This window comes from Rhineura floridana, chromosome 4 (assembly GCF_030035675.1).
Source record: "Rhineura floridana isolate rRhiFlo1 chromosome 4, rRhiFlo1.hap2, whole genome shotgun sequence".
Classification (NCBI taxonomy): domain Eukaryota; kingdom Metazoa; phylum Chordata; class Lepidosauria; order Squamata; family Rhineuridae; genus Rhineura; species Rhineura floridana.
The window spans coordinates 116,426,962-116,442,686 of NC_084483.1; the positions used below are offsets into that span (position 1 = coordinate 116,426,962).

The window sequence follows — 15,725 nt, forward strand, 5'->3', positions numbered from 1 at the left end:
ATACTTAATAGCGAGATCTGCAGCCGATTTTTGTAAATCAGCAACGCTCATTAATTATAAAGACGAGCCATAGAGAAAGCAAAAATCGTCACAGATAGTTCTCAGTTGCTCATAACGCCAATCTATTTGAGACAATAGAGTGTCAAAAACGCTGTAAATTTGCATTTTAAATAATTCTTCTTCTGTCATGCTACTTCCTTCATCCGGTGCTTCATCTATTTCCATTTTCTTAACTCTTCTCTTCCGTTTATTAGGAAACCCAATCTCTATATCCATTGTTTCAGCCAAATTTTTTGCTTCCAGGAAATTTTGTTCAAAACCTGTTTCTCGTAGTCCTTGTAAAGTACCACGTAGTCCATCAATTAATTTTGTTGCATGGTTTATCGATACATCTTTTCATTGTAATGCTTTATTTGTTCGTTCAATGCATTGTAGAATTTTATTCCACACACAAAGAGTACAGATAAATCTATAAATTTGTAACAGCAAACACTTTTAAAGTGAGCAAACGGAAGTATTTCAGTATTTAGCCAGGACAAAGATTGCACTATTTTGGGGCCTGTTCAGACATTACATGGTTAAGTTGTATGCTTGTGATATTATAAGTGTGTACCAAAAATGTTATGTGAATATGACAAACTGATGCTCATAAACACCTGTAGAGGTACACTAACCAGAGAGCTAGGATTCACAATGACCCTTTGTTGAGTGTCCACTCTGTGAATAGCCAAGATTGGCTGCTGTGTAACTTACAAAATTGCAATAGACTTCCTCTCTCCTGAAACCAGCCTAAGGACTCAGATTGGATTGCCAATAAGGTCTTCAGCTAATAGTGACTTGCCCAAGGATATCCAGCTAATTTTGTGGCTGAGGAAGGATCTGAATCTAGGTCGGCTACTATGGGCCTTGTTCTGTGAAATAGCCTTGCTTAAAGTATCTTCTTGTATGACCTGAGGTCTTTTGGACTACTGGCTGTATTGCATTAAAACTGTGTTGTGAAAGACAGATCCAGCAACTGGAGATGTTAATTACTCCTGCTACTCTTTGCACAGTTGTTGTTGTCATGTGCCTTCAACTCAATTACAACTTATGGCGACCCTATGAATCAGTGACCTCCAATAGCATCTGTCATGAAGCACCCTGTTCACATTTTGCAAGTTCAGGTCTGTGGCTTCCTTTATGGAATCAATCCATTTCTTGTTTGGCCTTCCTCTTTTTCTACTCCCTTCTGTTTTCCCCAGCATTACTGTCTTTTCTAGTGAATCAGGTCTTTTCATTATGTATCCAAAGTATGATAACCTCAGTTTCATCATTTTAGCCTGTAGCGATAGTTCTGGTTTAATTTGTTCTAACACCCAATTATTTGTCTTTTTCGCAGTCCATGGTATCCGCAAAGCTCTCCTCCAGCACCACATTTCAAATGAGTTGATTTTTTTCTTACCCGCTTTTTTTACTGTCCAACTTTCACATTCATACATAGAGATTGGGAATACCATGGTCTGAATGATCCTGACTTTCGTGTTCAGTGATACATCTTTGCATTTGATGACCTCTTCTAGTTCTCTCATAGTTGCCCTCCCCAATCTTAGCCTGATTTCTTGACTGTTGTCTCCATTTTGGTTAATGACTGTGCCAAGTTATTGATAATCCTTGGCAAGTTCAGTGTCCTCGTTGTCAACTTTAAAGTTACATAAATCTTCTGTTGTCATTACTTTAGTCTTCTTGACGTTCAGCTGTAGTCCTGCTTTTGTGCTTTCCTCTTTAACTTTCATCAGCATTCATTTCAAATCATTACTGATTTCTGCTAAGAATATGGTATCGTCTGCATATCGTAAATTATTAATATTTCTCCCTCCAGTTTTCACACCTCCTTCATCTTGGTCCAAACCTGCTTTCCATATGGTATGTTTTGCATATAGATTAAACAAATGGAGTGATAAAACCCTTTCCGATGGGAAACCAGTTGGTTTCTCCATATTCTGTAGCCTCTTGTCCAGGTTGTGCATCAGGACAATCAGATGCTGTAGCACCCCCATGTCTTTTAAAGCATTCCATAATTTTCATAACCTACACAATCAAAGGCTTTGCTGTAATCTATAAAGCACATCCTTCTCAAATTCCTTGGTCCATTCCATTATCTAATGTATGTTTGCAATATGATCTCTGGTACCTCTTCCCTTTCTAAATCCAGCTTGAACATCTGGCATTTCTCACTCCATATATGATAAGAGCCTTTGTTGTAGAATCTGGAGCATTACTTTACTGACATGGGATATTTAGGCAATAGTTCGATAATTACTGCATTCCCTGGGATCCCCTTTCTTTGGAATTGGGATGTATATGGAACGTTTCCAGTCTGTGGGCCATTGTTTAGTTTTCCATATTTCTTGACAAATTTTGTCAACATTTGGACAGATTCAGTCTCAGTAACTTGTAGCAACTCTATTGGTATGCCATCAGTTCCTTGTGATTTGTTTCTTCCAAGTATTTTAAGAGCAGCTTTCACCTCACATTCTAAAATTTCAGGTTCTTCATCATATGATTTCTCTGTGAATGAATCTGTCATCGTTGCATCTCTTTTATAGAGTTCTTCAGTGTATTGCTTCCATCTTCCTTTTATTTCATCTCGGTCAGTCAGTGTGTTCCCCTGTTGATTGTTCAGCATCCCTACTCTTGTTTTAAATTTCCCTTTAATTTCTCTAATCTTTTGGAATAGGGCTCATGTTCTACCCTGTTTGTTGTCCTCTTCTAATAACTATTGTAATAGTTCTCTTTGTCCCTACGTACTAGTCGCTGTATTGTTGCATTTAGGGTTCTAACCGTTTTTCTATCTCCTTTTACTTTTGCTTTCCTTCTCTCTTTAACCATTTTAAGAGTTTCTTCAGTCATCCATTGAGGTCTTTCTCTCTTTTTAACTAGAGGTATTGTCTTTTTGCATTCTTCCCTGATAATGTCTCTGACTTCACTCCATAGTTCTTCTGGTTCTCTATCAACTTCTTAAGTTTAAAGCCTCAAATCTGTTCCTTATTTGATCTTTATATTCTTCTGGGATGTTAATTTAAATTGTATTTTGGCATTGTGATTGCTTTGTTCTTCTTCTTTAGCTTTACTCTGATTTTCGATATTACTAGTTCATGATCTGTACCACAGTCTGCTCCTGGTCTTGTTTTTGCAGAAAGTATGGAACGTCTCCATCTTCTGCTACCAATTATATAATCTATTTCATTCCTATATTGCCCATTTGGTGATGTCCACGTGTACAGTTGTCTTTTTGGTTGCTCAAAAAATGTGTTTGCAAGAAACAAATTATTGGCTTCACAGAATTCAATAAGTCTTTCTCCTGCTTCATTTCTATCTGCTGAGCCCCATTTTCCCATACTTCCTAGTTGTTCTCTGTTCCCTGCTTTTGCATTCCAGTCCCCCATGATTATCAGAACATCTTGGTTTGGTGTGTGATCAATTTCTTCCTGCACTTTTATCATTTCCTGCATAATATATTTTGTAGTTGCCTGATTGAAAATGTCCTATTTCCATCCATTTTAATTCATTCATGCCAAGTATTGTAATGTTGATATGTTCCATTTCTTTCTTGACAATTTCTAACTTTCCCTGGTTCATGCTTCTCACATTCCATGTTCCTATTGTGTGTGTCGTACAACTCCAGACTCTCCTTTCACATCTGTGCGCATCAGCCTCTGGCTTCTTTTCGGCTTTGACCCAGCTGCATCATTAGTCACAGTGCTACTCATATTTGTCCTTTGTTCTTCCCCAGTAGCTTGTTGAGTGTCTTCTGACCTGGGGGATCTCATCTTCCAGCACTATCTCGTGTTGCATTTTGGATACTCTGTTCATAGGGTTTTCGTGGTAACAGGTGTTCAGAGGTGGTTTACCATTGCCTTCCTCTGAGTTTGGATGCATCTTAGTCTGGTGTCTCAGCTTTGACCATTCCGCCCCTGCTAGTTTAGCCTCTTGGTTTAGACTCCTGACGGCATTGCTCTCAGCTTCTTTGACACTCTCAAACCCCCTCACTACATGAAGGTGTGCATTCTAGAGGCGGCTTTGCACAGTATGCAGGTTTTTTGTCTTAACTTGTCCCAGTGGCTACCTATGGACTTGCAAGGGGTACTCGCAGTAAAACAGATTGCAAGTTGTGAATAAATTATTTGCATCACATTGGTTTAGTTGAGTAGTTATATTGAAGTGACTTAAAAATTGCTCTTCTTTGCCTGGAGTGTGATCTGCATTTATGTATGTTCATAATTTCTTACGTTTGTTGTTTATTCCTTTGTTTTATCTCTGACTAAAAACAGTGTTTTCAAAGCATGAATATGTGTGTGTTTGAGCTTTGAAATTATATAGTTATAAATAACCACCTTTGGCAGCAGTCCTGTGCTCACCTGCCTGTGAATGTAATAGGATTTACTTCCGAGTAGGTATGTATAGGACTGCAGTATAAATTATGTCATTATTGAACTAAAGACTAGCTTGATTCTTTCTTGTCTCATTGGCCTCTATTTGCTCGTGTTTTCTTTGGCACTTTTATTTGTGGTCAGGAAATAATACAAAAGTGATTGTGCTGAATATATGAGCACAAACAGGTTTCAAAGTACATGGTTTTGGCACATGACTTTATCTTCACATTTACTCTCTGTTTTATTTCCTTTGCAGTTGGTAGCCTTCATCCTAGCAGCTTTTTTTTTTACAGCATCCTGTTTCCTTCCTCTCTCAGAAGTTGGAGTGCCGACAGTCCTGACTTTGTGTTGTCCCACTTGAGTCTTTAAAATAAGAAATTCTATTCACTTTTGCAGTAAGCCCAACATGCATAATTTCCTTCTTCTTCTTTTGTACTTCTGGCCATTTGTCCACTGTTTGGCACCTGATATTTTTGCAGTTCCCCAAAAAGTAAAGGCTGTACAACCCCCTGCGACTTCAGATGACTACACCCCTAGTGTTCCAAGTTCCAATGTTTTCTTAACACTTTAGTTTGAAAGATGCTGAAATTCAGAATCCAGGTCAAGAATTTTATTTTCTCTATTCAGGGATGGGCAGAAGGTAAACGGCAGTTCACTGATGGATCATTGGCCAATTTCCAGTTGGCCACTTAATCCTGAGGTCCCCAGCGTGGTACCTCCAGACACCGTTTACACCCACCAGGGTCTCCTGCTTCTCCCAATTTTTACATTTATTTTTTTAAATGGAGGGTTTGGGGTTTTTTGCAGAGGGGTATTGTTTGGTGGGGAGGCGAGTTGCTTCTTTTGGCTGGTTCCAAGCATTGGTAATGTTTCTTCTGTGAAATTGGCAGTGTTTTTGATATCCAAACATGTCCTCTGGCCCCAAAATGTTGGGGAGCCCTAAATCTCTGCTAGTTCTGGGATTTTAAAGAAATAATGTTGGACTGAGTGGAGTTTGATTTGATCAAACAACGTGATACTTAGGCTTGTAAGGAAGTGTGCATAGACAGAGGATTGCTTATTAGTTTGGCATTAATTGTTAAGAGGTTTGTATATATATGCTTGCTTTGTAAATCAGTAGGCCATGACTATGCTTGCAAAAAAAAAAAAAAAAAAGGAGGCCATTGATAGCCACACAATCTCTGGTGGCCTCTCTCTAAAGACTTTTAGCCACACCATCTCTAGAAGAATTAAAAGCACTGATGCAGGTAAAATTTAAACAAAGCACTGTTTTGTTTTTCACTTGGGGTTTGTGTGTGCAAAAATAAATTAATCACATATTGTTTAATAATTGTATTCGTAACTTTTATTATTTATTTATTTTATTTATTTATTTAATTTGCATCCTGCCCTTCCTCCCTGCAGGAGCCCAGAGCTTTGCTTTGTGTGCCAACCCACCCAGGGACTCCTAAAACACACACACACACAAACACACACACACACACACACACACACACACACAAAGAAGGATTCCCAATCCTCCCAGAGACTCAAAAACATATACATACACCCCCCCCCAGAGACTCCCTGGCACCCCCAAACACATATACACACCAGGCATCCCCAAACACACACATACACAGGGACTTCCAAACGCACACACACCAAGCAACTCGCAAAAGCCTCCCCATCCCCAGACAACTCCCAAAAGGCCCCTCAAGGCACTTGCTGCCACCCTCCTGGTTAGGCAGCTTACTAGTTTCCTGACTGCCCATGCTGTTGCCATCCTGCCATCCCATCTCAACTGCTTGCCCTGCTTTCTTGCCTGCCATCATTGCTTCTCTCACTCTCTAACCTCAGTTGCCTGCTGTCCTGCCGCCATGTGTGATGCATTACCAAAATATTATATCGTTAGAGATCACTTTTTCCTGAAAGAAACAACATAGTGTCACTGGCACTGCTATCCCCTGACTCTGTATCGATAATAACTAACAGGAATGGGATCCATTTTCTGTGCATATGAACTGGTGTAGCATAGTGGCTGAGAGACTGGTTCAAATCTCACCTCTGTCATGAAGCCACTTTGTGGCATTAGGGAAGTCACTGTCTGCCAGCCAAATATTCCTGGTGGCTTCTGGCAGCGAAGACATGCCCACACTGTGCAAATGATCCACATGTTATGCTTTACACAACATCTGACGCAAATTGTTTCAGCCAGCTTCCCCAAGGTTAACATTATTTATAGACTGGCCCTAATTATGTGTAATCTATCTAGAGTAATAACGCATAGAGTGTCTAAAATATGATCTAGAGATAATTGTTTTGTGTGAGGTAATCTGGAGTACTTATAATTTCAAAAAGCACTTGGGAGTATTTTAATAGTGTGAAAGGTAGTCCAGTAAAATAATTTTGTTTACTTTCATTATTGGGGGCATGGGAGGAAAATATATTCTGAAAATTAGATGGCTGATCATAAGTTATGTACTTATAATTTTTATCTGTAAAACAGACATGTGTAAAATAAATGCTAATGAGATTTAGAACAATAGCAACAGGAAGTGATCTAAATTTCAATACTGGAAGAATACATATAATTACAGAATTTTATATAATTATAGAATATATGTAAAAAAGAAATTCCTTGCATACCCCCATGAACACATGATCATACATGTGTTTCATCTTTCCTAGAGGAGAAAGGAGAAACCTCTGCACATATGAAGTTCTATGTGTGTATGCTAGGTTCTGATGACTGTTAAATGGACTCTCTGATCCCTCTTAACTTAAAATAATTCCTTATTCTTAACAGTAACTGAAGCTGGTTTTGGTGCTGATATTGGGATGGAGAAATTCTTCAACATCAAATGCAGAGCTTCTGGCCTGGTTCCCAGTGTGGTTGTGCTTGTTGCTACAGTGAGGGCTTTGAAGATGCATGGAGGTGGGCCAAATGTAAGTTTCTGTACCTATCTAATAAAACAAATGATAAATCTTTAGAACTCCCTAAACTGAAAATAGCCCTTATCATTTGAAATATGTATAAATGTTTTAATTTCAAAATTGCTGGAATAGCTCTCAATGCAAGCTGATTAACAAAGACTCTCATTGCACTGTCTTTCATCATAGATGTGGCATTATCTTTGTTGCTTGTTGGATTAAGATGTATTAAACTAAAAATGTAGGAAAGAGAAGTAAATCTATTTGGAATGTTTCTTCTTCCTCTCTATTTTACAGTATTTACCCATTACTATACCATTACCCAGTGCTATTACACTGTCATGGCTAAACTCGCAGGTTAGGTCCAGACTTACCATGCAATTCTAACCATGTCTACTAAAAAAAAAGTCCTATTGAATTCAGTGGGGCTTATGACTAAGTATGGATCCAACCCATGCTTTATGCCATAGTCTACTCTACTACCTTCTCTACTCTGTGCCATTTCCTCAGTCCTGTATTGCTAACTACTAGAGGCATGCTTCAGCCAATGTTAAGTTAAGGCCCATTTAATTTAATGGAACCGAGTTACTAAAACCTCTGGAAATGAAAGTACTGACCTTGGGTTGATTATGCCCTGTTCCTTTGTCTTCTTTTGATTTGGATCATAGCAGTACTCTAGGCAGATGTATGAAAACCAAATCTCCCTCTCCTTCCTCTCAAAGTTCTTGTAGTACTTTCTCCTGTCATCCAAGCATGCAGCCTGGCTTTCATCTGATTCACTGTCCACCCCCCCTCTTTTTAACTTGAATTTCTTTGAGGGGTAAACTTTCTCTCTCTCTCTCTCTTTCCTGAGCTTTTGCAACCACTACCTGTGGACCACTGCTATTTACCTGCAAACATACTGGTCCTACTTCAGCCATCTTACCTCTGTGCAGAATTTTACTTCCAAGATTGTGTTGTGTGATAGCCACTATGGTTATATTCAGCCAGTGTGCAGTGTTTTTTGCATCCACCGCATTCCTGCATTTACCTTTGCCTTTCCTGACTCTTCATCTTCCATGCTTACTCCTGCAGCCTTTGTTCCTAAAGTAGTAGATGCACCATTTCATGTTAACACTCATGCTGAAACTCCATCACAGAATGCATGACCTGCTCCCTCCATCTCCACCTTTAAGCTTCTTCAAAATATCTTTTCCTACTTAATACTTTGCAAACTCTTACCTACAGCTTGAGCCTAGCCATGTTTACTCAGAAGTAAAGCCCCATTGATCTCAATGGTACCTACTACTACGTCAGTATGTTTTGGAATACAGCCCTAATATTATTTATTACGCCCTTCACATCATGTAACTGCAGATATTTGCAGGCTGGGTAAAAATGATCAGTAGTTTCACACCAAACAAACTCCAAAACTGAAGTCGGAGAATGCACTTATTTATTTGAGAACTTGGGTCAAAATAAGATTGCTCCTTTTGAATAGGCTATAGCCACTGAAAACTTTAAAACATGTTTCACCTTCTTAGCTTAGCCAAATGAGGCATTCAGTCTAAGCAAGAACAGCACCAAGCCATATAATTCATACATTAGAACGTAAATAGATCTCCCTTCACCCCTGCTGAACATTTCTAGGTGATTTCCATTCCTCAACTTTTCCAGGTGAGTTGTACTTCACGTTTGTGCTGTGCTGCTGGTTTTCAGGAATTGGAACTGATTTACTTTGTTATACTTTTTGATTTCCACATTGAAGAATTGCCAGATGTAGGCTGCTTTCACACTGCACTTTATTTCGTTATTCTGACAATTTCTTACCTGGTAATTTGCGCATTATATTTGACCTTTCACACGACGCACAAGCGAGCTCTGGAATTCTAGTGGAATGTAGTGCAAGTTTAGCACAAATTTCCGTGATAAATGATACCAGAAATAATCCGTTAGCAAGGCTGGGAACCCAGAAGATTGCTGGAGTTTTTTATTAGATGCTGCCACTCATGTGACAGGCATCCCAGCATGAAGTGCATTCCTGCCCTTTAGTCATGTGGGGGGTTTTTTTGCCTGACAAAAATTGTACCGCCCTATAGCTAATCGCGTGATCAGCTGTCGCTTGGGGAGCTCCAGCCAACAGCGATAAGCTGTAGCACGAGAGCTCCCCGCGCTCCAGCTGACAGGGATCAGCTGTAGTGCATGATAAGCTGGAGTGTGCAAGCTGCCCGCGCTGCAGCTGATCAGCTGATCAGCTGGAGTGCAGGGAGCTGGAGCGTGCGATCAGCTGGAGTGCAGGAAGCTTGTGCGCTCCAGCTAATCCCTGTCAGCTGGAGTGTGGTGTCTGGAGCTCCCCGCGCTCCAGCTGATCGCCCCGCTGGCACCACCATATTAGAGGAACACCGACAAGCGGGGCCCTACTGTACTGCAGTATGAAAGGGATTTTAGACATCAGGACAGAAGCGCTTCCTTTTCAATCAAACTAATACAATCAGCCCCATGTGTGAAAGCAGCTGTAGTGTAGCAGATTTATACTTTTTTAGTCATTATTTTCAAACAGGGTTGTTCACGATTTGGCAAGTAACAAGATTGCAAAGTGGGGGTGGGGAACCCGTGTTACATTTTCTGACAGCTCTTATTGAAGAGGCAAACCCAACAAACCCTGTTTGTTACTAAACACCCCCCCCCGGTTTTGTACCTCTCAGTGTGGCTTTCTAGCAAGGTCTTCCCCTCTTTATGCTCTTCCTTCTCCTCATCACGTTCTCACCCTGCCTGCCCTCCTAGTCACATTCCCAGCACATTCCCAATTCCTCCACCTGCACTCTCTTGTAACTGTCACATTTCCCCACACACACACTAGAAACCAACAACAGCTGGCCATCAGGTGATAACAGTGGCAGAATAATTGAAGGAAGAGGATACTGTGCAGTGTTGAACTGACATGCTAAAGAGGAGTGTGGAGACACAGAGAGAGAGAGAATGGTGGTTGTGTTTGTTGGATAGGCTGCAGCTCTTATCTGGCACTGGGACATTAGCTGGCAACAGTTTATGATAAAGTGTGGTTAGAATCACAGTTAATATGAGCTCCAGATTTATTTGTTATTATTTTATAATTGTTTCACATTCACCTTGAAAGGTAACGCTTAACCATCTTAAAATGTGGCTGAAAGAGCATGTTGTTTGCATACGTTAGTTGAGTTCCTGACCCAGATTAATTATATAAACATAGTGCTGGAGGCTTTTTGCAGAGGAGAAGCTGGAGTGCTTAATCCTTTTCCCTACTTGCAGATTTCCCCCATAACTTCTTCTCTCAGGCCACATTTTCCTCCAGTTGAATTTCATCCTAGTCGCATATGCCAGCTGCCTCTCCCTGGGTAAAGGGGAACTGTGAGGGAAAAAGAGAAAGGATTAAGGTGCAGCTGGTGCTTCTTGCTTGCAAGGGCCTGAGCAAACATTGGGTAGGGATATGGAATCTTTGTTTGATGGCTTAATGAGAAATTACAGCCCTGTTACAAAGAAAACTTCAGTTGCAAAATGAAAGCATGAAAAATTTGGTCATATTTAATGGTTAAGTTTTTAGATATTATTATCATTACTATTACCATATCAATTTATAACCCACCCGTCCTCCCAAAGGAGCCCAGATATGCCAAAAATGAACTTTGTGTTTGAATCTAACATTGTTTAGCCAGTGCTGAACATAAAGAATAGTAGATGTTGTCAAATCACATAACAATAATAATCTGCTTGCATAGGTACAGTAATTAATAAAAGAAGTAATATGAAATTCCAAAATTCCCACTGTTAGTTTTTTAAATGCTGTTACTTCAAGATATGTAAAAATGCTGATAGTTGCTGCTTTTAAAGGTGTTGAAATGTAAGTTTTTAAAATAAGATTTCATGAAACAAATCATGAAGCCATCTATTTGGGCTGATCTATTGTATGACCATTGTTTATCGTTTGTTATTTCAGGTGACAGCTGGTGCTCCTCTTAAGAAAGAATATACAGACGAGGTAAGAACATTTCCTGACAGATTTAAAACTTTAATTGTTATTTTGCAGGCAGGTAAAATAACACAGGAATTAAATTTGACACCTACAAAGACTAGACTCCTGGACTTTTGTGCTTTTGTGTTGCATTTCTGTTTGGGCATTTTTAACTTTGTTGTATTTATCTATTAGATTTACCAGTCTTAACCAGAGTTTTTCTATACGTGTATGCTTCTGTTAGTCTGTTTCTGAATACCCTACCTGGGCTACAGAGGCAGGATATAAATGATAATATAAATGAAAAAAAATAGTTTCAGCCAAATACTTTGCAACAAAAATTCATTTTCATTCATTATGAGAACTAAATACAAAGGAAAATGTTTGTCAAAGGGGGGAAAATCTAGTACTGCATAGATTTTCTGGAAGGAAGCAAATGCTTCTCCAGACCTTTTTGTGGTGTTAACAAATTGCACAGGAGTGGCTGTGTGTTGTTGTTCTGATGATCTAACGAATACACATTGTTTCATTTCTACATCACTTGCTTAAGCAATGCTATTATCCTTAGTTCTCATGTTAATTTGGTCTGTTTCTTTTCCCTCCACTGTACATCATTACATGGAATATGAAACTCACCAATACATTTTATTACTTCATAGTTTTAATGGAAGTAGACTACCTGCCACAAAGCTTATGCCACAAATATTCTGACCATAGGTTTTATATAGTTTTTCACTGAGTGTCTTGGAGCAATAAGACATTGTGACCAATTTGCTTATGCAATTATGACAGCAGAACCCAGGGTTCTGGTAGGCCTAAGACCCATCAGTAGTCCCCTTAAATAGCGAGTGCTGGAAGGAGTCCCCCTCCTCTCACATGCGCTGCTAATCTTTCCCTTCCCCACATCCACAGACTCAATATCCTTTATTTATTTCTCCCTTCTCTCTCTCTTTTTAACCTGCCCTGTTAAACACCCAGCCTTGTTCTGAAATATCTCAAGATTTGGAGGATATGGGTGTGAAGAAACTAGAAGCTTTTTGTTTTTTGACGGAGGCTTCTGGTTAGAGTGTTGGACTGAGACCTGGGAGACCAGGGTTCGAATCCCCACACAGCCATGAAGCTTACTGGGTGACCTTGGGACAGTCACTGCCTCTCAGCCTCAGAGGAAGGCAATAGTAAACCACCTCTGAATACTGCTTACCATATGGTCACCGTAAGTCAGGATCAACCTGAAGGCAGTCCATTTCCATTTTTCTGGGATGGTTGGAAACAGCAAGAATTCCTCATTGCTCTGGTAACATCACTCACCACGAACTGACTCACGTGATCTATCAATGTGGATTCACTCAACTGCCATACGAGTTCTACAAGTAAAGGTTTTGAGATCTAGAGATTAGCCTTATCCAAAATTAATGTTGTGTCTCAGATATAATAAGCTTGGAAATTTTTCAGTAGAGTGGTTTTCACGATTCAATCTGGATTTGACCTTTGTTGAACTAGTTGAACATAATTTTCTATGCAGTGTGGAATAAATTAATAAGAATCTTACAACACAATGCTAAACATGTTTACTCAGAAGTAGGCTTAGTCCCAGATAAGCATGCATAGGATGCAACCTTAGCGGAGGAGATACTAAGACATATCTTCATTTAATATATGTGTTTACCATGTAAAACCTTTAGATGGAGCTGTATGTTAGATCAGGGGAAACTCAGCAGTGGCATATACAACTTCCAGTGCCTTGGTTTTGTTAGTCAAGGGACATGGAGCATGATAGGCATCTCTTTGGTGGTGTCTTCTTTTTCCCCCCACATTATGTTGGCAATTTTTCTGAATGTAAATTGTTCTACTGATTTTAACAATGCATTTTTATATTAATATAACCTCCCCTGATCGTATGATAAATAAAAAGTCTTCTTTGCAATTTAAAGTTTTCATTTACTTTTGGGTTTATATTCCTCCAGAATCTCAAGCTGGTGTCTGATGGCTGTAGTAACTTACGGAAACAAATTGAAATCGCACAACAATTTGGTGTTCCTGTTGTAGTGGCTCTCAATGTTTTCAGGTAAAATTAGTCGTCCTTTTATACATCTATACCTATTTCAAATTTAGATGCTGGACATTGTGACTTATATCTTATCTTCTGTAATCAAGTTTGTACTAATTAACAGTGCAATCCTAGACAGGTTTATTCAGAAGTAAAACCTTCTGAACTCAGTGGGACTTCCACCCTAGTCATTGTTCAGCCTAAATATATTTATTGCACCAGTTGACATCTAGCCAACAAAGAACTTTAATAATTGGTAATTGAATATCACAGAAGGAATGGGACTTCACAGGCCATGTTGTTGATTTTCAGTCCTTCATTTATACGTCGTTTAAGTGCCTAATGAATCAACCAGGTTTTGAGTTATCAAACTAAAATTTGTATTCAAAGACATTGCCAGCAAAAAAGGATCAAACAACGCGCTACCTTAAGTGTGTCCCCATGATCAGGATTGGGACCACAGCACCTCTTCCCGGCACTGCATCCAGCACCTGAGAAGTGCAGGCCAAGTACCTTCTTTTTGGCTTCCATGCCCTGTAGAAGGGAAAGAAGTGTCTAGTTTCCATCTCCTTGATGGTTTCATTCGTTGGGCACATTTCTGGACTGAGATTTTTCTGTAGTGGATTGTGGTTCTTAAAGTCCAGCCTCCTGTCTAACATGTTCCAGTTCATTCAAAGACCCATTCAGCAAGTACAGATGATGATAACCCTCTGAAACAATAGCTTGTCCAAATGCCTAAAGGACCAGCTCTTTTACTTTTTATAGGGCATTCATGCAAATGTTTTTTCAGAATAGTTGTATTATTGCTTTGTTTTAAGTTGAAGGCCATAACAATCTAAATGCATCAAAGTTCATACAGTAGTGGTTCCTTATAAATAATAACGGTAATGAAAGCCATCATGAACATGTTCAATTTGAAAACATACCCATATTAATAAATCAAATTAATTAATAATCACAAATATGCTATAGGAATAAAAATGAGGGAATAAACAACAAGAACAACAATAGTATTTACAGCTACAGCTACATAGGTTCTTTAAGTTGCAAAATCCCATTGTATGAAACTGCCATCCTGTGAGTAACAAATTGGATCCTTAATTTGTGCCATGCTTCAATAAGACTCAGATTTGACATACGTTTTAGCGCTGGAATTGAATATGCAATATAAGAATAGGCTGAAGCTGTCCTAAGGAGAGTGCATTTCCTTCTTAGGGTGGGGAAAGTTTCCAGACCACTTCATGTTCTTTCTGTACTAGTTCAACACCCAGCATCTCTTCTTCTAAAATGAAGCACTGAATCCAATCAACAATAGTTCCAATCAAGAATTAGGGTGAGAAGCTTATTTGTGATGTATTGTTTTTGCTTGTTTATGTGAAACTGTTCAAAATGACATTCTCAACCATGCTAACTCTGCAAGTGTTTATGTGCTTTATTCATACTTATGTGTGTAATAATGGTGCAGAAGGTTTTGCAAAAGATACAGGAATACCCCGCTATACGGACTTTCACTTAACGTACACTCGCTTTTACAGGCATACTCCATACTCCACCATGCCCCTGTTTACGTATGCTTGCTTCACACCTACGGACACTTAACCAAGCGTGGGGGTGGAAATAGACGCAATCGCGCCACCACAAATCAGCTGGGAGGCGCGATTGTGCTCAGCGGAGGGGCACGGCAGTGCAGCAGCACAGGCTTTAGCGCGGGGGTTTGAGGCTCCGCCTGAAGGAGAGGTAAAAAAAGCTTTAAAAGGTAGTGCTTCACTTTAAGGACATTTTCGGTTTACGTACTCGCTCTGGTTCCATTGAGTACGTTAATGCGAGGTATTCCTGTAGAAGGCAGCTTGAAAGGAGGCCAAGTTTGCTGACGACACTAAATTGTTCAGGGTTGTTAAAACAAAAAGGGATTGTGAAGAGCTCCAAAAAGATCTCTCCAAACTGAGTGAATGGGCGGAAAAATGGCAAATGCAATTCAATATAAACAAGTGTAAAATTATGCATATTGGAGCAAAAAATCTTAATTTCACATATACGCTCATGGGGTCTGAACTGGCGGTGACCGACCAGGAGAGAGACCTCGGGGTTGTAGTGGACAGCACGGTGAAAATGTTGACCCAGTGTGCAGCAGCTGTGAAAAAGGCAAATTCCATGCTAGCGATAATTAGGAAAGGTATTGAAAATAAAACAGGCGATATCATAATGCCGTTGTATAAATCTATGGTGCGGCCGCATTTGGAATACTGTGTACAGTTCTGGTCGCCTCATCTCAAAAAGGATATTATAGAGTTGGAAAAGGTTCAGAAGAGGGCAACCAGAATGATCAAGGGGATGGAGCGACTCCCTTACGAGGAAAGGTTGCAGCATTTGGGGCTTTTTAGTTTAG

At 39.6% G+C, this 15,725-nt stretch overlaps 1 protein-coding gene across 2 annotated transcripts in view; it reads left to right on the forward strand.

Moving 5' to 3' along the window:
- Positions 1–15,725, forward strand: part of MTHFD1L (methylenetetrahydrofolate dehydrogenase (NADP+ dependent) 1 like) — a 202,261-nt gene that overhangs the window by 109,407 nt on the left and 77,129 nt on the right. The window contains exons 21-24 of one of the 2 annotated variants that reach the window (XM_061624123.1): positions 7,201–7,340; positions 11,278–11,319; positions 13,257–13,357; positions 14,555–14,657. In XM_061624123.1, coding sequence (XP_061480107.1) covers positions 7,201–7,340; positions 11,278–11,319; positions 13,257–13,357; positions 14,555–14,630 — 359 coding nt within the window. In that variant the 3' untranslated portion in view covers positions 14,631–14,657. Of the gene's footprint in view, positions 1–7,200; positions 7,341–11,277; positions 11,320–13,256; positions 13,358–14,554; positions 14,658–15,725 lie in introns of those variants that run through there. The other variant, XM_061624122.1, reaches the window with a different exon arrangement.